Source organism: Mastacembelus armatus, chromosome 16, assembly GCF_900324485.2.
Source record: "Mastacembelus armatus chromosome 16, fMasArm1.2, whole genome shotgun sequence".
Classification (NCBI taxonomy): Eukaryota; Metazoa; Chordata; class Actinopteri; order Synbranchiformes; family Mastacembelidae; genus Mastacembelus; species Mastacembelus armatus.
The window spans coordinates 21,156,197-21,183,413 of NC_046648.1; the positions used below are offsets into that span (position 1 = coordinate 21,156,197).

The 27,217-nt window shown below is 40.9% G+C and overlaps 1 protein-coding gene across 2 annotated transcripts; it reads right to left on the minus strand.

Annotated features, from left to right (window-relative positions):
* Positions 1–17: 17 nt before the first annotated feature.
* lmna (lamin A) lies at positions 18–26,418 on the minus strand. Of its 2 annotated transcripts, none has more exons than XM_026316625.1 (13): positions 26,167–26,304; positions 23,883–24,270; positions 8,225–8,381; positions 7,679–7,804; positions 6,843–7,013; positions 6,184–6,309; positions 5,684–5,904; positions 4,649–4,955; positions 3,783–3,890; positions 3,290–3,409; positions 3,147–3,206; positions 2,831–3,004; positions 18–2,200 (listed from the first exon to the last, which is right to left on the minus strand). In XM_026316625.1, the coding sequence occupies exons 2-13, from the start codon at positions 24,224–24,226 to the stop codon at positions 2,165–2,167; spliced, it is 1,950 nt and encodes a 649-aa protein (XP_026172410.1). In that variant the 5' UTR covers positions 24,227–24,270; positions 26,167–26,304; the 3' UTR covers positions 18–2,164. The 2 variants fall into 2 exon arrangements, with proteins under 2 accessions (XP_026172410.1, XP_026172409.1); XM_026316624.2 differs by having other exon boundaries at positions 21–2,200; positions 26,290–26,418.
* Between the last annotated feature and the right edge of the window lie 799 nt (positions 26,419–27,217).

The following is a 27,217-nucleotide window of genomic DNA, read 5'->3' on the forward strand; positions in this document are numbered from 1 at the left end:
GAAATAATCACAGCAAAAACTGGAAAAAAATTTACTTGTTTTAAGAATAACAAAAAAAGACATTTGTTACACTCACTGAATGCATGGCCTTTCCATAATGTCAACAGCAACGTCGATAGATCGGACACAAATCCTACTTCAATTTAAACATCTACACCTTAAACATTTTAGACCCCTTTACATTTAGGGTTTTAAATCCTCACGTCCATCAAATACATTTATCAAGACTTTAACAGGGAGGGTTCAGGATTTTACAAAGGTCTTTCAAAAGTTTTTAGAGCAAATCTTGTGGGTGTGAATCTGATTGTCTTTGCTTTTTACAAACACTGCATACGAATATTAAAGAGCAGTACAGGACAAGTCAGAAAGTCCTCCGCAAAACCCTGACTCTACCCTTCACATGATGTGAGGAATGACTCTGTAAATAGTAACCAAGCCTCATAAATTTACATGTATGTGTGAGATAAATATCCTTGCCAATAAATCTGTGTCACAGAGACCAAATACTAAACGTCTTTATTCTCAAACATTGTGAACTTTTTAAGGCACTTTGGGAATCAAAATCAGATGTCTACTGAAGGCAGCAAAGGAATCTAATGCGGCAGAAATATTAGCTTGTAAGTACAATAGAAACAAAAAGAGATATCAAGTATTTTCAGTAAATGCTTTGATATGCTTTTCTCTGGAGTATAAATGATTTAAGCTACCAGACTATAGTACAAATCTACCTGCTGTGCATAATTGGCGAGGCCCTCAGTAAAAGCACTGCATAAAGCCAAAGTCACAAAGTATACAAACTCCACAATCCCACTCTGATCCAAAATCATGCCTGGGGATTTGTGAGCCAGTAAGCTTAGAGGAAAAGAAAATAAAGCCCGTATGACCAGTTTTTAGGAGCAACACAAACCAGAGGACGGCTGACATTCACAAGACTGAATATGAGGCATGTGAGCAAATAACAGTGCTTGTTGATGCTCGGTTCTGTCCTCTAAAGGCACATTTGTATTTTTCATCTGTAAAGCTTGTTAAAATGTTACTAAAACCTAGCACTGCACTCTATACAGAGCAGCAACTGTTCTAGTAGAATAGTGTTGATTTGGTTGAAGATGCTAAGAAGTCCTATAAATATATATTTCACAATAAGCACCAAATTTCCAAGTAAATACTCAAAATGTAGTACCATTTCCTGATATTTCTTCAGACCACAAATTCTACAATTTCAGAGCATCATGACAAAAGCATCTTTGGAATTAATGATTAGGCAACATATGTAGAGTTGACCCAGCCAAGACACACACTTGTACATACAGATACATTCCACTTATTCAGCAAACAAAAAAAAAAATCCTGATTGGCAGACATTTCAAAAACATGGCCAAATACATTTATCTGGAGTTGAGCTGTGAGTTAAAGCAAAAAACAAAACAAAACCAAACATATAATCATCTTAACTATTTTCCCTGTGCATCACAGCTGCCCAACAACATGTCTAAATCCACATGCAAAATTTACTACAACATTTTTAAGGCTAAGGTGAAAAAACCTGCTGAACACCCTGAGCTTACAGTACTTTGGCTTTCTTTGGATAGCTTTCGAGAAAAAACCCGAACTACATTATTTTCTCTGTAGCACATAATGATAACACAATACTGTTCCAAATGCAAGGAAAATCATTTGCAGTTGTAAACATAACATCTTTAAATAAAGATTTACTCTATTTGATGGGAGATAAACATAATTAACAAACCCAACAGAATTCATTTTCCTGATGTCTGTATGTCTGCAGAGGCACGTTCCTGACAGGGTTCACTAGCTGTGCGTGTTGAGTGTTGACAGCCAGGCCATTAAATGTGAAACCCCGGCTCGGACTAAAGCACAAGCACTGGTCAATGGAGCTCTGAGTGTTTGTGTGTAAGAGTGCAAGCAGAGAAGGATACAGTACAAGCATAAGCACAGCACACATGCAATAATATAACTTGAATATACAAACTCAAAAGCCTGTGCCCTTTGCCAAACCCTCAAAGCAAATCTAGCCTGCAGATTAATCAGAATACAAAATAAGACAAGATCATATAAAAAAATAACGACAAATATCCCATAGTAGAAAACTATTTTATGTGGGCTACAAAGAGGTGGTGGGTTCGGGTGAGGTGCTGTCTGGTTTTTACATGATGGAGCAGTTCTCCGGCTTGACACGACCCTGAAATAGGAAGGAACAAAATGAAGCATTAAATGTGAATGTGCATCCTTTTACACGTTTTCTCCTCTTCAGATAAAAAGCTAATTAACAGTGAGGATGAAGGCCGAAAATATTTTACTAGTTAGTGGAGAACACAAAGGACTGAATCCAAATGTCCACCCTCAGGACTTGTAGGTTGGTCCTTGTGGCATCATCCTGTCAAATTTGAAAGGCTCTTAAGGCCCTTTTTCTTTTTCTTATTACAGATGACCATATTATCATATGGTTAAATATAATTTTGAACATCTGACCATATGTTTGGAAGTTTTACGTTCTTCTTGTGTCACAGATTTAAAACAGGTGCCACAACCTTTCCTCCTCGTGGACTTGAATTGTGGATTTGGACAGTCCTAGGCACTAGCAGATGTCTTGGGAACATGCCTGTTAAGTCTGAAGATCTGCTAGTCTGGTCAGGTCTGGACATTTGGATTCAGCATTAAAAACGTGATTTTAAATTGGACCATGAAAGCAAAGAGAATGATTCAGTATTTTTAAAAACAACCACCTTCATACAGTACATAAAACCCTGTTTCTGGTTTTGTCAGAAATACAGTGCTGTTCTGCTTTATGCTGTGATATTACTGTTCATACCTGTCTGGGCTCGTTGGTGCCCATGAAGAAGGAATGTCCTACAACACCTTCAGGTAGACCACCACTGCAGCCAACACCTGCGCCACGCTCTGATGGCTGTCCACAGGAATCGCAGATCACTTTGCGGCTCCGCAGGTTGTATTCATTCTCTGCACCACTTGTGCTGTGAGCTCCCTGCAGGGGGCGACATACAACAGGGCGAGTTACTTTAAACTGCTGCCTGACGCCGCAACAGTCAGTGATCTGAGAGCTGCACTGATGATGTTTTGAGATTTGCTGGATTATTCAAAAGCAACAAAAGAGGATGTCATGTTACCATCTCATCATCTTCATCGTCTTGGAACAGAGTGCGAGTCACTTTCCTCATGGCCATTTCCTGGTAGAAAACCACAACAAAATGTTAAGTTATTGAAGCTAAAAGGACCAAAAATGTGCATTTAAGGATAAGTACAGTCAGACCTCTCCATTGGCACTGATGAGGGTGGTCTGCAGAAGGTCGCCAGTGCCCCAGGAGTTCTGGGTCTTCCACAGCAGGTCAGTGGGAGGGTTGTGGCTTGCACCACTAGATGCAGCCCAGACCTGCAAAGAGTTTGCAAGTAATGATGTGTTTGACTAACAATTGTTGAGCTTCTGCTGACATAGGTGAACAAACAAAGGATAAAAGTGTCCTGTGGACTGTGATTTATGGAGTTTGTCCCAGACACATTAAATTTCCTTCCACAATTGCAAAATTCTTTTTTTCCAGGATATATTTTTAACTTGCATTTTTTGCATCCATGTTTCTTTTCCCCTGCATTCTGCAGGCACACTGCTACTTCTCTTGGTACATTGCCAAAGCTTAAAAATCAGTTGCAGGAATGTGTTTTATGTCGCCTGCATGGTTGAAGATGTCAGTGTCTTTATGATGGAAACAGTCAAATTAAAAATGGAACTATCAGCTGATGTAACTTACAGTGACAGTTGCTCCAGCCTTCAGGGTGAACTTTGGAGGAAACTTGTAGACAATGGGGGTAGAGTTCCCGACTTGTCTCTTCACCTGCCAGTTGCCCAGTAGTTGATCCTACATGAGGGAAATTTAAAGACAAATGAAGAATTAGACTGAATTCAAATGGATTTCAGACCAAGTCTTTCTACAGGCTGAAAGGGCACAGACATCTTACTACACTTATTTTAAGTTCATACGTATTCAGCTTTTAAAGTCATTCAAAAATTACAATATCATTACCACATTATCTCTCTTCTGTTTTTTGAAGTACATTTACATACATTTGCCCTGAGAGGCATGGACCTATTGCCAGGGGGTGCAAAGCATGCTTGAGTACTGGTAGCATAAAACTCTCTTTCAAACTGGGGAAACTTTTCCATATTTCTCAGAACCCTTAGAAAAAGTTTCTCTTTTTTAGTGTGGCCACAATGCAGGAACAGAGAACTATAATAGTTCTTAGAACAGTGTTTTGAGTGATTATTTTAGCTCCTATTTCAGCATAGGTAATTTTCAGTACAATAGGAACCATAAGTGAATGTACATTTACATTCATTCATCAAACAACTTAAGCCAATGCAGCACCAACAACTGCTATTTTTTAAAGACAGTTTTAGTAGTGTAGACAACAGCTTTCACATGGAAAAAGACTCACAAATGGAAGCGACAGAGGACATTTTGAGAGATCTTGACAGATCAAAGAGAAATGTGGAAATTTTCTCCAGCAGAAAAAGTTTGGGAACCACTGATGTCACCTTTGTGAGTGCAGCCTCAGTGCTGTGAAATTACCTTAAAACCAGTTTGAAAAGGTTTGAAAACCCAGCTGATGAACTCACCTCGTCAGCCTTGTTGCTGAGACGGATGTACTTGCCCTCCAGATCAACCTCATCCACCGTGATGCGGCCACTAGCTGAGGCGTGCTGACTAATGCGAGTCTTGGTCACAGAGCCACCCACCAGGCTGGAGGTCTCACTGTCATTTTCATTGAGGCGGCGCTTCTTGGTGCTTACTGTGCCGGAGGAGTTGCGGCTGCTGGAGCCGGAGGTGGTGGAGTGGAGCAGGCGGCTGGTGTGAGCGTGACCAGAGCCAGAGGTCCTTGTCACTGTGACCTTGGTGGGTGGAGGGCTGGGTGACAGACGCAGCCTGGCGAGGGAAAGAGGAAGAGATTTAGATATGAACAACAGGAGTCAATGTAACATACTGATATAATCTCATTTTGTAAAACCAACATGTTATATGCCATCCTCTGTTCAGGCAGTCTCATGCCTAATATATTCACGTAATACTCCAAGAGCCTAAACCAGACCTGATTGAGGAGAAACTGGCTTTGCTGTTAGTGCAGCAATCTCAGGGAATAATCAAAACACTTTGAGTCTATAACTTTAACACGATTCCTACAAATAACCATGTGTGACTGCCAGTGATTCAATTTTTCCTGAGCTTGCAGCATGTTCACTATCAGACTTCTGTCATGTTAACTGACTGTTGCTGTAATTTTTTAATTATGTTCTATATCTAATGTATACAAACTGAACAAATTACTGTCACACTGACCTTGCTGCTGCAATTGTTCCCAGTACTGTTAAAACAAAGTTGGACTTATACTACCATTTAAAATATCATTGTATCCTGCAGCATTAAGATTTGCCCAAATTTTGACAAACAGCCCAGAACAAAAGTGTCCCAATGTATTTGAGCACTGATTAATTTTTACATTTTTTGTATTTCATCTGAAATGGAGATGCATAAAAATGTAGCACTGTGTCCTAGAGGTTCAGTATGCTCCCCTTATACCTACAACCAATTCTTCACTAGCTCCTGATCTCTGTCTTCTCTTAACAACCTGTAGTGTCTGTTTTATAAGCACTCACCTCTCCTCCTCTCCCTCCAGCAGCTTTCTATAAGCATGAATCTCCATGTCCAGGGCCAGTTTGATGTCCAGAAGCTCCTGGTACTCATCCAGCTGCTGCTGCATCCTGGCTCGGATTACAACCATCTCCTGCTCTTTATCATCTAGTCGCCGCCTCATCAGGTCCCTCTCCCTTGCCAGAGCCTCCTCCAGCTCCCGCACTTTGGCCTCACTCGCTGACAGCTGATTTAGAGAGAACACACACACGCACGCACGCACGCACGCACGCACACACACACAGGTTGCTCACAGGCCAATTAAGCATTTTTATACTGCAGACACTGGTTGGTGTGGTAAGTCAGGGGAAGCTTAATGCTGAATTAATCAGTGGTGCTTAGAGGTGTAGAAACAGCTAAAACAGTGTTTAGGAGCATTCATGTCATATCAGTTAGTTGCACAGCAGTGTGGACAATAAAAAGATAAAGATAAAGATTGGACTTGCTGACAGTGGTATGTGTGTACCTGTTTCTGCAGCTGGGTGAGCTGGCCGGACATGCCCTCAATTCGAATACGGGTCTGCTGCAGCTCTTCATGAGCAGCTCCCACCAAGTGGCTGTTCCTGTCAGCAGACTGACGGGCGTTCTCCAGCTGACAGACAGAGAGATGGTACAGTCAGCTGTCAGCAGTGACAGCGAGGCAGTGGCACCAGCTACTAACAGAACGCTGTTCCAGAGATAATACACTCACCTAAATCTTTACTGTTAAGCTAACTAATTTACTAACAGCAATTCCCAAAATAGATTTTCTCAAGGGGTCCAGAAAAAACAAATCAGTTTAGCTATGATTTATAATTCAATTCCAATGACAAAACTTCTGTTTTATTTATCTACATTTCTTATTGAGATTCCCATAGGACTGATTATCCCAATTAAATTAATTCCCATCCTGTGTGTAGATGAAAGGCAAACGGCAAAGGAGAGAAGAATTTTCCTACACTGAAATAAACTGAGACACTGACTGTGTAATAAGGATGTTAATTAACATTTTGTATTATCTATATTGTGGGCCATTTAACAAGGAAAGCACAAACACACAAAGCTGGACTACTACAGACTTCGTAACAGCCTCTACTTTGACTCTAGGTGGTGACGGAGCCTGTGCCCCGCAGCATCCTGACAAACCTTAGAGTTGTAGGTCTTCTCAAGCTCCTCCTTGTAGAGGCGAACCTGGTCTTCATGCTGGGCTCTCATCTCAACCAAGGCCTCGGCCAGCTTGCTCTCAAACTCATGCTGACGTCCACTGTCAATCTCTACCACGCGAGACTCGTGACGACGCTTGGATTCACGCAGCTCCTAAAGACACCAACAGACAGAGGAAGACTAACATATGATGCTAAATAACATATGACCCTTTAAAGGAGTAGGCTGACAGAGTTGTATTGATTTGACTTTCTCAGCTATACTTTAACACAACTTTATTAAAGTACAAAAGAGCAATTTGTATTGATTTTTTTTTCTCCCAGGTTGTATAAACAATTTAAAAGACTCCATCTATAAAAACCTGCTATGGTCAGTGAACCTAATTAGCCAGTTTATGTGCAGTGATAAGTTATTTAGAGGTACAGAGCACTAACAGATAAATCTACTGCGACCTTTAAGCGGTCCTAATAATAATAATGTTTAAATCTTTGGGGAAAAAAAACATCTCTTGCCAGTTCTGGTATGGACTTGACAAAAGTAAGAAACTGTGGCTTACATGTAATTAGACCAAGTATTGACATCTCAAGATTTGAGTACAAGCTTTGTTTTAGCATTTTTCTAATGTGAAAATAAACCTAAAATAAAGACAAACTGAGAGAGAAAAAAGTGCTGGTGGGAGACAGATCTGATGGGGGCATGGAAATGCAAACAAGTAGGTGGTTGGAAGTGAATCAATTTCCTGTGGAAAAGATGAAAAGCTGGATAGATGATTTACAAAGCTGACTATAAACAGAAGGGTTAAGGTGAAGAGTAGGAACCTCGTTGTAGATGTTCTTCTGGAACTCCAGCTCCTCCTTCAGGGTCTGTAAGCGGTTCTCAGCGTCCACTCTCCTCAGCATCTCATCCTGCAGCTGCCTCTTGGCATCAGCTAAGTTACCTTCCAACTGGGAGGTGGGGGTGGTGGTGGGGGAGGAGGAGAGAGGTTAGAGAGAGAAATGAGATCAGAAAAAAGATCAGTAATAAAGGCATGCAAGCAAAAACAGGCTCAAGGTTTCAGCTGGGACTCCAAGATAAAATCTGTAGTTCCTCATTGTGGCCAGTAGGTAGAGCAAGGCCACAACTGTACCTAAAGTCAGTCCTGTGGTAACATTCATTGATAAAACAAACAGCAGATAATGCAAAGTTGTCTCTCTCGCCACTTTGTTCACATAATCAACTGCCTGGAGGGCATACATAAAACTACTACTGCTACTGCACAGGAGCCTTTAGAGGTGAACAGAAAACACTGGTGTGAACAGGAAGAGGACCACAATGACTTTTACAAAAGTCCATGTAAGTCTTCAGTTCCAGTAAAAATGTTTTACCTTGGCCAGCTGGGCCTTAAGGTCCTTCACCTCAGCCTCCAGGCTTCGCTTCTCCCCCAGGGCAGTGGTGAGAGAAGCATCTTTAGAATTGAGCAAGGCCTCCAGGTCCCTCAGTCTGGCCAGAGCCGCCTCCAGGTCAGACTCCTTCTTACTGTTCCTGTGAAGAGAAGAAAAAAAAATGAAACAAACATTAGTCTGGTGGCTCTGCAGTACAGCATATCACCTGATGCATGTCTTTCATATCACTGCTGGTCACTTTTAATTGTGGCTACAGGTAATACAATTTTTTTTGGCATTTTTTCAGTTTTCTCTCTGACCTCAAACTAATTATTTTACTCTTTCACTTTGGGAACTGAGGATCTAGCCAGTTCAGAGCTGCATGAATTTTCAAAATCTCCCAAGTGTAAGAGCCGTTACCAATTTTTTATATTTTATAAAAATATTTTTATACATTTTTTTATAAAAAATATTCTCATGCATTTCCCTTCCTTATGACTTTCCTTTGCATTTGAAAGATGCTGTATGAATAAAGCTGTCTGTAGCAATGTTTAGACATGTGATTGACACACTACTGTACAATTAGTTTTCTGTGAGAAGTTTAAATTATATAGTGTAGTTTACGTTCAACATGTTTTTTCCATCATGATTTATTTTCAGCCCCCGTCCAACCTGTGTGAGTCTGAGCAGCAAAACTTTCCTTTATATCTGATTAAACTGTAACTTGATAAGGGGTGGATAACTGCAATGTCGTGACAGAAAGTGGATGACACAAACTGCCCCTGTACGTTACAGCGAGAGCAGCAGTTGTCAACTGTTAATGTGAACTGAACTAAGGCCAAAACATCAACATACTGTTGTTAGTCTTCTGATGAATAAGAGTGCATTAAGCTCGATCTCACGGGAAGCTGTGTTGAATTATGAGAATTCCTTTTTGCTGCGCATGTGCACCCCGCCTCTCCTCTAACATCTCTACAGGAACCAATTTAGGGTACTGGTTAGAAGGGAAAAAAAAAAAAAAAACTTGGATCCGTGCATGGAAAAAACAATACATCTCCAGTGGAAGATGAAAAGAGATGAGGGAGGGGAGGTTGTTAGCAGTATAGGAGGTTCATGCACAGCCAAGGAGGAAATGGGCTCCCTGTTATTCTATTTGGCCTTGTGGGATAGTCTTCATTGTCACTAATAATGGCCATCTGCCTCAGGAAACGGCTTCCAGGCCGCTCACACAGACCCCACAGTCCTGTGGTCGCTGCCAGCCGGGTGTTACGTCAGCCAGTGTAAGTACGCTGCTTATAACTGTGGCATTAACACACTTGCAGAAGTTAGTCCACAGCAGAATGAGGATTTACAACTAAGATGGAAATCATTCACAAGCTATTATCTCATAAATGATGGGGTTTTTTTGGGTTTATGTTACAGTAATCAATACCTATTACTGCATTCAACCAACACCAGCAAAGCTTTTGAAGAGCATGAAAATACAATTCTGTTTCCTGAAAAGAAGCAGGACAAAGTGTGAAGATAAACTGGTGAAACAGAAGAACTATACTATGGCTGTGAGCTTCAGGGAAAGCAGAAAACACAATTGGAAAAAAAAGATGAAAAAATAAATTAGTCTCCACAAAAAAATAAAATAAATAAATAAAAAATCAGAGCAACATATGCCTGATGCTTAACAGATGTACAATCATGATCTGGGAACTCAAATAGGTTATTATATTAAAGCCAACCAGACTGTTCAGATTTTTAAAAAAGGGGGCCACTGAGTTTTTTAAGTGGGTCCAGATCAAATAGGAATCAGTCTGTCAATGCACACGAACATACATGAAGAAGTGGCCCAGCCATCCTGAATCAATTATCTTCAGCACAGTGACTTAATGTTCAGCCGCACATATGGTCAGACATGTTCTTCAGATATTACAATAATTTCATAGAGGTAAATTCTACATTAAAGCTCAGTTTCTTTTAGAGAGCTCATTCTTAAAAGCTGCAGTTTGTGTTGCTCTAACTATATTGTGTTACCCAGAGATGTGTGTCCTACATCCATTTTGAAGACAGTAGGAAATACAGTAAATATTGAACTCAAAACAAATATGCGCTAATATGGTTTACATCTAATAAACTAGCAACTGCATGTCTATTTTCTATGAAGATTCAGTGAGTCAGAGCCCTAAACAGTTGAGACCATGTGATCATACATTCCTGTATCTGCAGTGATACACCAGTGTGAACTTCACTAGTGGGTTAAACAGCTCTGCTAGTTGTAAAAGCCTTGCATGGCCAGGCATTTCATAGCACAATTATTATATGTTTATAGATGCATTTGTAACAACAGAGGGTGCTGAGTAGATCATAGCACCAAGGAAGAAAGAATACACGTATATATACACACACACACACACACACACACACACACTAGAAACACCGTCAAACATTCCCTGAATTCCTGATCCAAAGAGGCTGGAGGCCACAGTTACCCCATACAAACTTGTCAGCCATCAATCAGTGTCAAGACACCTACTCCACAGGCAGATCAGTGACTGGGGGTAAATCGAGACGTTGTTCCTGCTGTAAAATGTTTTAATGACTATTATCTTGTTGTGACTATTACAAAATAATAGAGTTTAACCACATCTGGTTGGGCCATTTTCCCTACGGCTCGTACTACTCTATGTGTGATGAAAACCCATTTTCCAAAGCTGCTGTTATAGTGGAACATTTTAAATTCACCACACTGCTGTTCATTAACATATTATGGGCTTTAATAACGAACACAAATCTACCCAAACAAGTCAGTGTAATGAGAAGGGGACAAAGAAAGATGTTTGCTTTTTATTGAGCTGGGTCATAAAAGTGTGAATGTGCTGGTGATGTGTGCGCACCTTTTCATGTTTGTTTACAACTCTAGATAAACATTACTTGAAGCTATACAGCTCTTTGTCTAGACGATTTTCTTTCACTGAAGCATTTTAACGGTCTGATTCTGAATGCTTGTGTGTGGAGATGGCCGCTGTGACGTTCATTAGTGCTAATGGCCCCAGTGGATCGGCTCCAGCAGAGAATTAATGGACAGAAGTGGCTGTGGCATATCAACATGCTGCTTTGCTATTTGTATTCTCTTCATACACAAATATGATTGTAAGACAGGGAATATCTTACAGCTGAATGGCATGCAGTTTAAAAATTTACTAAATACTATTACTAGAAGCATCTTGTCACTACAGCTTCAGTAGAAAGAGCCCCTGTGAGATTCAGCAGGTATGCCCCATAGGGAACAGAAATAACTACAAAACAAGTCATTCTAAAAAAAAATAGAAAAGGAAAAAAAAACAAAAAACAATTGACTTTAGTCTGCTGGTACCAGCTCTGAGAGACTCTGCTGTAGGCACAACAGTGACTGCTGCTTCATTGACTGTTTCCTAAAGATCTAAGAGCCCTGCTGGGTTTATATTCTTCAATGAGATCCGAAATAATCTTTGGCCTGAGTGATTTATTAACTAGCGCTAACGCTTTAAAATCTATTCTGTAGGCACCTGGAAGCTGGTGTAAAGATTTAAAAACAGGAGCGATATGCTCAGTTCTCCTTGTTAAAAGCAGCAGCAGTAGACAAGGCAAAAGGAGTGAAAGGAGAAACCAACAGGCGTTCATCGCTGACGCTGCTAGAATCTGCCCCCTTCCTTAATAACCAAATCCAGTGTGTGCCTTTGATTGTGTGTGTGGGCTTGTTGACATGCTGCAACAGATCAAAAGGTTCACACAGAGCACAGAATTCCTCTGCAGTTTTGTCTCTGGGATCATGAATGTGAATGTTAGAATCTACAGGTATGACAAGATATGCAACAACAGTTGAGATAACAGAAAGCAGCTCAGCGAGGTTGTCAACAAAATTTATAGAGAAGCTAAGAGGTGTGGAAAATTGTTAACCACAGGATTTTTGCCATGTCTTCAACGCAAGAGAGCCTTTGTATTTTGCTGTTCTCTAGTATAATAGTGTATGGATACTTGCAAAAGCAGTAGCTATAGTTATGATCAAATTGTCAATTCAGAGCTCAATGTAAACTTTCTGATCAGACAAAGGTTTCTGGCTCTATATCCATATGAACTGATGTATTTTATCTGAATCTGAAACAATGTAATAGTTTGTGTGGGGCAGAGTTTAATTTTGCAGTTACTAGATCAGTCCCAGTGGCTCCTGGGACACAGCATACATGTCCAAGGCAGGCAAGGCAATTTATTTGTATAGCACCATTCATACACTACGCAATTCAAAGTGCTTTACAAGGCATGCAATTACATTAAAAGCATGGAAAAGAGCATCTAAAAACAAAGACATTTAACATAAAATAAATTTAAATCAAATAAAGTAAATTAAAATAAGCTGTAAAAGCACATTAAGAAAACAAGGATGAACAATTGTGTGTCCAGTCTGTTAGCAAATATTTCTAAAGGTGCATATGCTGTTAACAGACTGTCATGAATTAAAATGAGGTATATTGTAAATGCTAGTGTTGATTTTTTTAATGCTGATAAAATAAATTGCTAAAAACATCACAATAATGACCACTCACTACACAATGATGGGGCTTTAACACGTTTTCTTTATTTATGGCATCTCCAGGATGTGGTTCCTGGATGTTGGCTTAAAACACAACAGTGTCTAAAAACAATAGAAGGGGTGTGTGTTCATAATTCTGTGTGCACTGACTACAAAATGTATGTATAACATCATGCAGGTGAAGTGCAGTTGTGCACTGTACAGCACTGTATGTGTGGGTATATATTTTTGTGCGTATTTGCTTGTGTGTTAAACGGTTATGTCAGCACAGAGTATGTTTGCACATATGTCCCTCCACATGTGTGTTCCCATACAGTATAATATTGACATAATCCCGTACAGGGTGAATGTAAATTCTTCATGGAGGCGTTTGCTTGGGAATACCTGTTTATAAACTCTAGTAAGAACTGTGTTATTAGAAAGACTCAGCATAAATATCCTCTGACTTTCTGTTTACATTCTTGTACAGTGAAGCACTGAAGTCACTCAGGACGTGTGCATTCAGCTATTAATATTTACAATACCATTCACTTTCAGCGTGAGACGAACAAATGTGGTACTGAGAAAGGCTGAGAACAGAGAGAGAGCAAGAAATGTAATAAAGCCAAAAAACAAACAAACAAAAAAAAAAAAAATCTTAGCCTGTTTCATCAAGAGAAGGGAAACCTGGTGCAGGTAAAATAAGACAACAGAGGCATTTCAAACATGGTGAATCGAGAGAGATCTTTGTGCCAAAAGAGCAGAGGTGCAGTTTCATAATCAGCACAAAAAGAGGAAAAAAAAAAAAAATTATAATTTTGGTAAACTGTATTCTTATTTTTTGAGTGTTGACCACTCTAACAGACAGTCTCATTTTGTCATATCTTCATTCCTCCCACACACTAATGTCTGCTCTCTGGAAAAAGAAATTACTGAAAAATTATGGTTTGTCACATCATTCTGCCCTTTTCAGCTACAATACCAACGCTTTCTTAGGCATTTTCTTACAGAGCAAAAACACTAAATGGCATATTTTGAGGCACAGAGACAAAATGGGAGCTATTGGACGGAGACAGCATGAGCCGGGTGGTGGGAGCTAGGGGAAGCTGCAGGGAGAGTGTGAAATGGAAATGCGAAAAGAAAAAGACAAAAAGAAAAAGAGAAAGAGGAGGAATAATAGAGACGAGAAATCTGAGGAGGAGGAGGAGGAATGTGTTGGCTCGGCTCCCGGCCTCAAGGATGACTCACAGCTATCTTTGTCCACCCCAGTAACGAGAAACGAACCCCGCCTCACGAAGTGAAAGAGACAGAGAGAGAGAAAAAAAAAAAACAAAAAAAAACCACTCTCCCCCTGTTTTGCTATGCCGTTGCCAGGGCAACCAAGGCCCTGTCGTTAGGCCTGCTAGTTTGCTGTTTCCATCATGCTGCAGGATGCAATGCAGTAAATGTGTAGACTTTTCTGTGGAGATTTCCAAAATATCTCAAGTTAGATATGGTGTGCCTTTTCTGCGCTTCTGAAGGGCAGACTAACCCATAATTTGTACAGGATATGGCAGATGAGTTACTGCAGCCACATAGCCATAAGAGGGCCTTATGGGACTGGCAACTCTGATGCCAAGTAGTTGATCATCAGGCAGGAACGAAAACAAAACCTACCAATTTGAAACACACATTTAGAAACTTTATAGCAAATACACTTGTATAGTTTTCACATACAATTTTAGATTCAGCAACAGCACAGACGTCTAAAGATAAAAGATCAGACTCCAGTGTCATTGTTCGAGCTGTGCAGTAATCAAGCAGCCTCTGATTTTCCTACTTTGCAAACCAAATCCATGTTCTTGCTGCTGAAGGTCAACTTACTGTGACCTCCCAGTCTCTCCTGCACCAGCAGACGTGAGACTGTCCGTGATAATCTGACAACTTAATGTTGGCTTGATGTGGCTTAAAAATGTCACTTCATCAATGTGACAAAAGTAATTTCATAACTTGCCTTTAGTGGCATCAGCTTTGATTTTTACTTTCAGACTTTCAGGTTGAGATAAATGTGGCTGAGATTTTTTACCATTTCGAGGCAGGGGAACAGAATTTAATTTGCCCAGGAAAAACCATTGATACCATGCTTTCTGATGTACCCTAAATAGCAGGGATCATGTTTCTGGAAAGAGATTTCATGATGGTTTATAAAAAAAATTCTGGGGTGGCGGCAGAAATCTCAGAAATTGATATTTGAAACCTCAGGCAAAAAAACCAATTTTATCGGCCAGTGAGACTTATTTTGGTAATTTGGGTAAACTAACCTTCTAATGAAGCTTCTCAAGAAGCATTTTCCTAATTATTCTCACTGAATCCACAAGGAAAGTTGACTAACATAAGGTAGCAGCCTGAAAATGGAAAATGAAAATAGCTGTAAGGGATGGAGAGACCTACATGCACACACTGACCCCTGGGAGCTGCCCACTCCAGCTGCAGTCTTGTAGTGTTTACAACAGAATAGCTCTCCTGCAGCAGTAGGGGGCTCAGTGCTTTGCACATGGGCACATCTGCTGAAGCTGTGGAGGAACAGGGGGGTGGTATCTCCTTTTATTCACCAACCAAGGTTTTCCCTGCCTGCATGCTCAGATCACTGACTGTGTGGAACTGCTATAGTTACTTACAGTTCATCACCTACATCATTTCCTGTAGTACAATGCACAGAATTTCTCCGACCTGCAGTGGCGTTCATTCAGTATAGCATGTTACTACGTAAACACACACCCATCTCAAAAACGTGTGTGTACATGTGTGGGTGGGGTTTCCCCGATGACTCACTGCTCAGACACAGAGGGGAAAAAGGGGTTCTCCCATATTCCCTATACACTGTCACTTTCCTTTTCCTACCCTCACTACATTTTAAAGCACTGACTGACAAAGTCGCTTTATGTGAACACGGTTAAAGGTGACTAAGAGGAAGTCTGAATAATGGGTTTTAGTAAACAAATCCAGAAATAGAGCTGACACCGGCAAGGCGTGCCAGAGCCCAGTATAAGACTGTGTTATTGGGCCTTTACAATAAAAAAAAAAAAACTAGATGATTTTATTAACAGGTACTCTAGTAATATTTTATTATTTATACATTGTTTTTGTTTATATGCGATAAGTAAATAGCAAAAGAAAGACGCGACATGATTGCAAGGTCTACAAATTTGTTCTTTTACTAAACTAATCTTTTAACACCCACAGGTATTTAAGTGTCAGGCACGACAATGCAAAACCCATTCAAACATGCTAGTTCAAGTCAGCTCTACGCTTTCAAATGTGTTGAGCAACTCTCACAAAACGCTACAGTTAAAAAAGCACGCTGGCACATGACCGTTCCCTCCGTTACTTCTGAGATGAAGAACACAGTATAAGGGATTGTGTCCGATAAATCACCAGAAACCCAAAACAATGTAGTCTTTGCCAGAGGCCTCCAGTACAGATCCACATGTGGCAAATGGAAACAGGGTCCTTAGTGTTTCCAGACTTAGAGCACAGCAAATGTCAACCGTGGCTGATAGGTTTTTTAGAGCCAACTTCTGAGAAGACAACCACAGATGGAGGGGGAGAGCACTGGCAATATTCTTTCATGTTAAACTCGTGGTATTATTTAAGCTGTCACCAAAACAAACACTAAACTGAAATGATTTACATGTACTCTCTGTGTCCCATTCAATTCTACAAAAAAATTTGCATTTGTTAATATAGTTCCTCAAACACAGTGTCAGTCATCAAGCAGAGAAAGAGAAAGGTGTCCCGTCCCGCTGATAATGCCTGTTAGAGACTGTGTGTGTGTCGACAGACATCAAAAGGCGCATGAAGCAGCCCTTGTTCCTCTCTGCATGATCAGTTGATGATTCATCAGTGAGTCAGACTGGTTGCCTGGTCTTTGTGTTAGTTTATTAGCTACTTCTCCACAGAATCAGATTATCTGTGGTGATAAAGAGCAGCAACTGGATACAGAGTCAGCCACTTTGCCTTTTCTTTCTTGCAGTTCTTAAACAGTAAACACAAACTCAAGAGTAAAGACACGAAATGTGTATGATCAATCCAGAACTGTTCATGTTAACCTGACAAACAGACGGGTACAATTTCATGTAAATCACAATTAAATATAAATAATTTTCTTTTTATCTTCTTGAAGCCACCTCAAGCCTGCAGGTGCAAAAATAAGACCTTAATAACAGGTTCCACTGGATTTCCTCCACACTTTAAGTATACAGGAATATCTGGCTGCCAGAGGAGACTTCTGCTAATAAGAAGTGACACTGCACATATATCACAATAGGTGTACTTTGTAATTCACATTATTCTGACTAGAGATGTTTGTCAGAGTGTAAAAAAGAAAACTCCCTGGAGTATCACCTCCCTTACTCGTGGATCCTGTAGTAACAACAGATTGTGTTCTAGTCTCCCCTCCAATCAGAAACAGTGCTCTTCCCAGCTGCATCGGCTTCCATTGAAAACTGCATGGGTACAAAACTGATAGTGTTGCTAACGTGTTTTACGCTAGACAAAGCCCATGTGGAGTTTGTGTGATGAGTTCTTTAAATTGTGCTAGGCTACAAAGAACCAGGTTGTGGTTGTGTGACAAGTTTCACGACTGGGTGCTCTCACGCGAATGTTGAGCACAAAGTATTTTTGTGGCAGAGCAACTCATATAAGTCTCAGGTGGGCTGTAAAACTTTGAAAATGTTGCTGCACTGACTTTCCCAAGCTTTCCTGCGATTGTCTAAACTCTGGCACTCTGTGTACTGCTCTCTGTGGCAAACCCCACCCATCTGGCAACAAGTTAAAAAAAAAAAAAAACTACTGGAAAACTATTTTCCAAATACTTGCCAAGCCAGGATTCTGTGTGTGCATGTGTATATGTGTGTGTGAAAATAAAACGAGTATAGCAGAAATAAGTAAAGTAGCACAGGTAAATAGATGTGATACTGATTAAAAAATGCTAACAGACAACTACAAGAAGAGCCAACAGAGACCACAGCACTGTAACTGATGAGGAATTACATCAAGATGTAAAACCTTGGATCCTAATCACATTTCTGTGGTCTAAATAAACAAGAGCAGCAGTTAATGCAGAACATCTGAGGCGTCTCAGATCGACAGAAAGTTGAAAGTGCTCCCTTACACATTCGGTGCCCTGTTTAGATTATATAGTCGAACTGATCCGAACATCCCATTCAACTCAAAGTTAGGAGAAAGAACCGTTACATAACTAATCAGAGAGGACAGGAATGGCTAAGGTTACTGAGCAGCCATCTTGCCCACGATCCAAACACAAGATTCCTGGGCACAAAAAGGGAGTGAGCGAGCAACAGAAAGACAGAAGAGAGAGAGAGAGAGAGAGGAGGGAGACTGGAGTTCCACCATCTTAAAGTGATTTACCCTGTCCATGTGTGGGTGACTCAGAGGGTTTGGCTAGCTCTGAAGGCTCTATGGAAACTCTTTCTATAAACCACTTGGACAGACACACACACACACACACACACAGACACACACACACACACACACACACACAGACACAGACACACACACAGACACATACACAATGCATCAGCCCGCCAAAACCTCTGCTCGGTACCAAACTCTGGTCCACTGAGTCTAAGCCTAACTCTCTCATTACTTGCACACCAATAAAGCCAGCAGAGATGGCTCCATACAGCAGTCATTCAGCACATTTACAGGCCTGCCACATCTGTTTTCCATCGTAAAGAATTCTGTTAGAGGCTGGGAGAACAAATAGTTACCAGAACAGCCAGCCATATGCTCACCAGGCCATATAGCACCTTCTTAAAGTACTATAGGATATCTGTTCGAAGAAACATAAACTGTAGAGCTGCTGTTAAAATACAGCCCATTAAATAAGGTCTGTGTCCTACAGCTACAACAAGTGACATAACAAAGCAACTGTATCAGAAGGAGGTGAGAAAAGAAACAGCCTTTTTTTATTAACATGACAGATGAAGAAAATTTTATGTTTTCATAATCAAATTAAGTTATTTTTTTTATCTAAACGCTAAATATGCCCTGGCTCCAGCAAAAGTGATATTTTTGATTTTATATTACTGTGGACAAAACAAGGTACTTTAAGCTCCGCAAAATTGTGATGGACATTTTTCACTATTTTCTGGCAATTTAAGAGTAAAGAATTAATTGGCAACAATCCACATATTAAACAAAATAATCACAATCTGGTAATACTAATTACATGAATTTTAGTTTTCCCATTTTTCACACAATCACTTTTGAGCATTATCAATATAAGAGGAGGAAATGCCCCAAAATCTGTATCCAAATGTTTTTCTTCAAGATAATTCAGGCATAAATAACATATCACTTTTATATGTCAAGCACCAGACAAGATTTTTGTGGCAGTTCTGAACACATATTTAATGGTGTGACCCTTGGAAAGAGCTATGTGATCCAATTTACATTACTGCTGGATGACACCCCAAATCACAGGCTGTTCTCTGAGTCCTTATCTGCCCTGGCATGACTCAATGTGTGAGACAATTGTCTGCTGTCACATAATACAAGCCGAGTTCATTGTAGGGGAACACAGGGTTTCCCCGGAGGCAGCGAGTAGAACAGAGGAGAATGAGATCAAACGGCATGAGAAAAGATGTACAGTAACACAATGAAATCTGCTGCGGGAGATGGATGGTGGATGATGATCTGCTGCCTGTTTCTCTCCTCAGGGAGCAGGGCTCATGATGCTGAGCTGTAATTTAATCCATGAAATCTTAATGTTCTGAAATATAAATGGTTTATATAATTTCACCAAATTCAAATTTTGCTCTACATTTAGAGCCATGAAGGTGCCAAAGATGATGTTAGACATGTATCTGAGAATGAAAAAGACATTTTTCAGAGGAGACGTTTTGACAGGCTCCAGGCTTCAGGTATTGTGCATTCTGCCTCATGATTAACTGGCACGATTAAATGGGACTGTTGATTTCATTTGTTCTACCTGTGCTTTTCTTGCTTTGAAAAGTCAAAGTGTTTCCTGTGAATAAGGTCTATTGGCTCAATGATTATTGAAGCTGAAGGATAAAAGAAGCTTTCAGTTTGAAGTTTTTTCTGATATTGTATTACTGTGATGCAGTCAATTATAAATCAAGTGGTCAGATTCTGAGCACAGTTAGGTGGGTATCCCTGCACTCCAGAGGGACCAGTCATGCTAGTTAGTCCTAGGTTTTCAAAGGCTATCTCTGAAAGCTTTCCATGCAGTCAGGGGTACTTTCCTAAGGAAAAAAAAAAAAAAAAACACAGTATAATGATCTGCTGGGGCCAGCACACTGCTGAAAGAAAGATTTGCTTTTAAAAAGCAGCAAAGGCATTTTAAATGCTTAACTGCCTGATCAGAAGTGGAGTGCAGCCAGGCCTGTCCATTTTAGCAGGAGACTTAAAAGACAAACATTTAGTCTCAACATTACTGACATGAGGAGCTTGAATGAGTCCAAGTGTTATTCATACCACGGCCCAATAATAGCGTGAATGAGTTGCCATAGAGACGTGTTTAAAATTTCCCCTCACCATAAATATAGAAACTTTACTCACTGACAGTCAAGCTATGACTAATATTAGACCACTTCTTATGACGTCCAACACTGTAACCACTTCATCATGCTCTCCCACTTTTACTTCCCTTTATTTGCCACAAGATACAGGTTGGCTAAATATTAAGTTTCTGTTTATCACATTGTTGCCCAGCACCTTTGTTGCTTTGGCCCTAAATGTCAGTCCCTATGGACCAGCTCTCAAAGGGAAATAAAACATATGCGCTGTTTAGTATGAGGTAAATTAAGTCAGAAAAGGTCAGAATACACGTTTACACCAAAATGGGATATTATGACAGCACATGGGTCATATTTGATACAGGCCAAACAAACTGAAAACACATGGTAAAAGAAATAATTCCCAAATAAAGGAAATGTGTCATATGATAAAAGCACTTCCTGCTGTGTTCACTGATAGTTGTAAATGACTTCAACATTATTCAATATCAGTCCAAGAATATACTTTAACAACATGTGCATATAGCACTGGACCTGTGTATTATACTGAAGCTGCACCAGTACATGTTCTGCCACGTTCTGTCTACTACAGTTTATTTTTGAAAACATTGTTCCAGTGACTTTGTTCACCTGGTGCCACACCCTAAACCACATCGCACGGACAGGTGGGGCAGACTGAGCAGAGGTAAATCCCTGCTTCTATGTATACAAAGTAGATTTGAAAAGGGCTGGGCTGTTTACTTTTTAGTCACTTTGGTTGGATCTCGTCTTTATCAGGCAAACTTTGACTGTATGGAGCAGCTCCAAGTTCAGTATTTTCCAACGTCCATAAAACAAGGCGTTGGCTTTGGATTTCAAACAGTATGCTCTAAAGGAATACAGATATTAGTTAGCATTTATTAACATAAAATTAATTATTAATTAAAAAATATATTTGTATTTGCAAAAAATAAATTGGATGTAAATTACAATATAAAATCTACTTGTGTAGGATGAAATTTTCAACTCTATGCATCTGGTGGAGTATGAAGAAAGGCACGAGACACTAGACAGGTCTTATTTTGGTATTAAAGGGAAGATGACTAAACGAGACCTAACCAAACCTGTGAACACAGTTCAGTTGCTCCCGCTGTAGCTCAGGGGCTCATATTTTGTGTCGTTTCTTCTACGTTGCCGCATTCTGTCTACACCTCCTTTTGCCACGTTTGCCACGGTTTTCTCTACAGTTTTGAATTATTTACAAGTGCTGCAGGGAAAATGGCACACATTTTGGCCCAGCAGCTTGAAGCACTGCCGTTGCGAGAGAGCATGTGTTCCTTGTGGTAGTTAAGCATACAAAGAGTGTGTGTGAAGAGATGCAGTGTCATGGCTGTGGGCTAAACAGGTGTGGCCAGTCAACTGAGCTGCACTGATGGCGCCACCTGTTGCTCTGTGTTCTGTCCTTGGAATAATCAAGGACGTACACAGAAAGTAAGCATACTGTGACATGTAGTTGTCAATGATTTTTGTCTTCGTTTGTTCGTCGTCTGCTATTGCGTCCACCTGAAGCTAGGTTTAGCGGCAAGTTAAAGCAGCCTGTCATCGTGTATTAATAAAAGTGACTTCCCGTTAGTGACTCCACAGTCAGCCCATTCCAGAGGCCATGAAAAACCTCTGAGTCACCACCCTGTCACACAGCCGAGCCAAGACTCCCAGAGCTCCCTGGCAACCAAACACTAAACACGCTGGGTAAAGTCTAACAGATAAAAAGCTGGTCCAAGCTGGACTGAGTGATTCTTTTCCACCACACATTCATCAAAAGATCTGCTTCCTTTGGAAAACAATATTACTGCAGGAACTGCAGCTACTTCAGGACACAAGAAAAAGGCGAATTACAAGAAGCACAATGACATGTGGGAAACTGGAGATGAATACAAAATATAATAATAGTGTTCTCTCAACACACACCACCTTTCATCTGGAGTGCACAGCAAAGTCAACATCCTCATCCACCAACAGTATGTGCAAATTTACAAAGCCCACACCGATGAGTGCTGGCCACTGTCACCAGTTACACCACAGGGAAGGTCAACAACAACACACGGCTGCAGAATACGTAAGAGCAACACTGAATGGACCTTTACTGCAATTTATTTCTTATTTTTATTAATCCTTATTTATGAAGCAGCCCTGAGCCAACCCACTGGGTTTTGTGCACATTCACTCTCACTCTCACACACACACTGTTGAGAAATAGGAATATGCCACTTGAAACCCATTTCTTTGACCCCTCTAGCCTGAGGTGCACTTTGACAAGACTCTGAAACACCCCTCTGAATCCATTAGTTGACGCCTGCGGCAGCCAACTGTTCTACAGACATTCTGGAAAACACCATAAACAAACAGTGTCAACCAGCAGATGACTCCTATCAAAGCTCTTCATGTGAGCAGTGAAATGTATACAATACTTTCAACAAGCATCTTGAAAGAGATATTAGGAATAGTATCACTGAATGGCTATTAGCTGCAACACCCGCACAATCTGCAGTATCTTAAGGCAATAATTTATTAACTGACACACCCTCATATACACACACACACACACACACACACACACACACACACACACACACACACACACACACACACAGAGGTGAAGGTCACTTTCACGTCATATCTGTGTGACTTTGTCTAAGTAAAACATTAACGTTTATTTTTGTGTGTTTTGCTTACTACTCCACATTTCTCAAACCATGTGTGACACTTACAGCACAATTAAAGTGCAAGAAACAGCAGATTCTAAGCTTCTGTCCACAGTGTCAATACTGTGCAAAATTCCCACATAGAGCTTTAGGCAGTAGAGGCGCACGCTGTAATTCTCCCTTAACAGAAAAGGCTGTGTGATCAAGGCTGAGTCCATTTGGCTGGAGGTGTGTCATTTCCAACATTCCCAGCAGCTTAAAGTGACATAACCGTAGCTGTTAACTGACGAGACACAACGCTTCACACTGCATTCCTGGGACAAAATGAAGGTGTTACCTCAGTCATACTGAACAACAACAGGTGTGAACTGGAAGCGTAACAGCACAAAAGGTACAACTCCAGTTTTGGATTCAGTGCCACTTTAACCATTGCTATGACATGAAAGGCTAAAACTCTGCTAATGTGGCACAGTACAGGGACACTCCACGATGCCATAATAGTGTTTCCATAAATTATGTCACACAATATAAATCTTTAATTACCTTTGTGGCCAAAAGGACAATTAATCTAAATTATCACTCTGTGCTGGTCCCCTAGGTAAACATTTTTGCCCTATAATTTGAAAAGAATAAAATTACTTTGGGATCACTTGACAAAAATGATGGGAAATCCCCAGCTCAGTCACCAGACAACAGTAAATAATGTTATGTCACCAATACTGCAGCAGTATTTCAAAGATCTGTGGATGGTTCCAAGTGGTTCAGCTTACAATGAAGTATAACTGCATGAAAGCCTGGTTACTGCATACAATATATAATATATTATACACATGTACATGCTCACTTTGTTGCTGCTGTACCAAACCCTTCCCATTCAAGCTCCATCCAAATGTTCCTCCTACCTGGCTTTGAGCTCCTTGTGCTCCTCCCTGATCTTTCCCAGCTCCAGCTGCAGGCGTGCTCGCTCTTTGGCCACCTGGTCCAGGGTCTTGCGGGCATCAGCCAATTCTGTCTCATAAGCCGTCTTCATGCCGGACAGATCACGGGTGACCGAGGACTCCGACTCAGTGATGCGCAGCCGCAGCCCGGCGTTCTCCGCCTCCAGCGAACGCACCTTTTCGATGTAGACAGCCAGACGGTCATTGAGGTTGCATAGGTCCTCCTTCTCCTGCAGCCGGGTGATGCGGGCCGGGGAGAGGGAAGTGGTGTGACCACGGCTAGTGCGTTTCTGGCTTGGGGTTTCCATGGCAATAATGGCTCAGCAAGAAGTGTAAAGGGGTGAGTCACTGGCTGTGGGGGAGGAAAATGAAACAAGACAATCTAATGAAAACCATAATATTCAAAGTACAACTACATAGTGTTTCCATGGCTGCCTTTCCTAGAAACACAATGTACAGGCAAAGCACAGACTGAATCACGTGTCAATCTTAGTTCTGTCTGAGTTTATAGTGAGGAAATGTTCCAGGCTTGCATAACCATGAGCTGTGTCTGGGCAGCCCGCCTTCAGTGCTGGATCTGCTCACAGTTCTGCATAATAATGTATTTCAGGATCTGTTCTCCATGTCATTTAATACCTATCATCTGTATCTGTAGTGTGTGGGGTTAAAGAAATTTCAACAGGCAGAGCTTGTTCATAGGAATGTGGTCTCTGTTTTTCTTGGTTCTTGTTTTTTAGTTTGGAAACCTATTATATAAAAAAGTGTTAGCACTTTCCTGCCCTTTTCCTGCTTTTAGTGCTTCTAATAACAACTTTCCTCACTGCAAAGTGTAACACCCTATCATAACATATGCCATGCTGTTCTCTCTGCCTCCATTTAATTGTTGTAGGACTTTGTTAAACCACCTTACTCAGCTCACTCTCGAGCAAACATATTTCCCACGAACACCAACCCGCAACTTCGCCTCACTCACAAGGCAATTAAACAGTTTTATAATTACTCTTAAAATATGCAGCTGTAACTAGGGACAGGAAAATAAATAGAAACATTTCCCTCCTCCTCTGTGCTCCAGAGTTTTTGAGTAAAATGGAGGCAAACCATTAAAAAAAAAAAAGAAGGAGCTTTTACCCGGTAATTGTTTCCACTTGCTTACTGTGATCAACATATTCTGCAGGGATCATCTTGTTCACAACCACTTGCACCAGAACCGATCATAATACCAAAGGGTTGACTCATAACACAAACAAATGTTCCAGCATGCCCTGATAAGGAAATGCATCTACTTTTCTACTTTGTGTACCAGCAATGAATAAATACAAAAGCACTGTTTCTGCCTTTGAAAATACAGTCCATGATCATCTTTTTAATATGCTAATATAAAATTTTAGGATAGATTTTTATATATGTAATTATAAGATGGATATGAAAGAGAGGGAAAAGGAAACTACAGATGAAAGTTAGTCTTCTAGCATATTTTCAGAAATGTAATTAACATGCATTGACCCCCCGTCAAATAAATGAACAAACTAAGAAAATGCCTTTTTTTTTTTTTTTTTACAGTTTAATGGAAAATGTCTCCAATATTGTAGATATAAGCAAAGATTTAAGCAATTCTAATAATCCCTGGACTCAAACATGAAAGGGTGTCTCCACCAGAGCGCTCTGTGCTACAATTATGGCTAACCAGGTGTGGTAAGAACTGTTTTATGCCAGAGCTGCCGCTCCACTCAAAACTTAAAAGCCCTTTCCCAGAGAAGAGCAGAAAAAGCTTCTCCAGTTTGGCACAGGAGTGGGTGGACACACCAGGCTTTGCCATCCATCCCTTCACCGCCCATTACCAAAAGTGCACACAACGACATGCACGCCCCTGTGGGTGGGATGGCGTACACATGCATGCACATGATGTGCGCACACGCCCACAGGAGCAAACCCATATACCCACAAGTACTTTCTGGCCTAACTTTGAATTAATGAAGCGTCCATTTAGCTCCCAAAATATGCCAAGCTTTAACAGGTGCTGTCTGATGTCCCACTCTGTAATAACACCAGGCATCAAACTGAGCTCCAACTTTCAAAGTCCCAAAGTTATTTCACACCACTCCCAGGCAAAATGAAAATGGCTCCAAACTGACTGAACAAGTTAAACAAGAACTATATTATGACCACATTCTTTACACAACAGTAGCTCTGTCTGAGAGTGACCAACACAAATGAGAAATGACATCCAAAGAAATTCTCTGAACCTTACCTCAGCTGTGAGAACCTCTTGACTGCAGCCTGCTGAAAGAGCTAAATGTGACTGCACTGGACCTTTCTAGAAGTTTATCTGCTGGTTTGAGTGTGTGTAACCTGATGTGAGTGTGTGCCGTACCCCAGAGCAGCGTATGGAAGAGGATCCGGTGAATAATGCAGTCTTGCTCTCTGCTGGTGGGTGTGTGCGCCTTTGGCTCGTGCCCTGAACTGCTTTCCTAGCTGTCGCTCACTGCACATGTATCTACTGCTGAAGAGGGAGAGAGGAGGCGGGAGCACAAGACAGGGAAGGGTGGGGTTAGTGAGGAGGAGTCAGGCAAGGCAATGTGTGTGCACAGGCACATGTGCGTGCACACACAGACACACACAAAGCAGCTGCTGAGCTTTATCTCTCCCTGCTCTGCCCATATCATTTCCTTTCACATTTCACTCAGACGGAGCCTTCACAGACAGACTGACCTCAGCAACTGGTGCAAGTGCTCTGTCAATAAAACATGGTGGCACTGATGATACTGAAAAGCTTCAAGGTGGACGAAAGAGCGCGAATGTGCGGATCTCACCCTGCTCCTCGCTGCTGCTGTGCAGAATATATTTTCAGCCACTTTTATGGGTAAAAACAGCTGTGACGGACAACTCTAAAGCAAAAACACAGAGAAGGGCTTTCTGTTTCAACTTTAGAGAGTCAAAGACAAAATCCTTACTGCTGTAGAAAAAAAATTATGACCGTGACAAACACAACAGAGCAAGGCAATAAAACAAGTCCAGAGTATAGACAAACTATTGATCACCTGACAGCAGGGTTCGGCTGTTATCCATGGCAGAAAAATAACCCACCAGCAAACTCATCCCCTGAATCCACAAAGTAAAAAGGCCACAAATGTTTGACATTATATTCCCAGTGAATGATGGAATGATTCCTACAAGTCATCTTGGAAATCCAGAGGTCTGACATTCAAATCCAAGTGGATTCTGGTCTTATATTTATTTCCTCGGGGTGGAGTTAATGGAATCACAGGTCCAATCAAGTTCTGTTGCAGGAGAAAAAGATG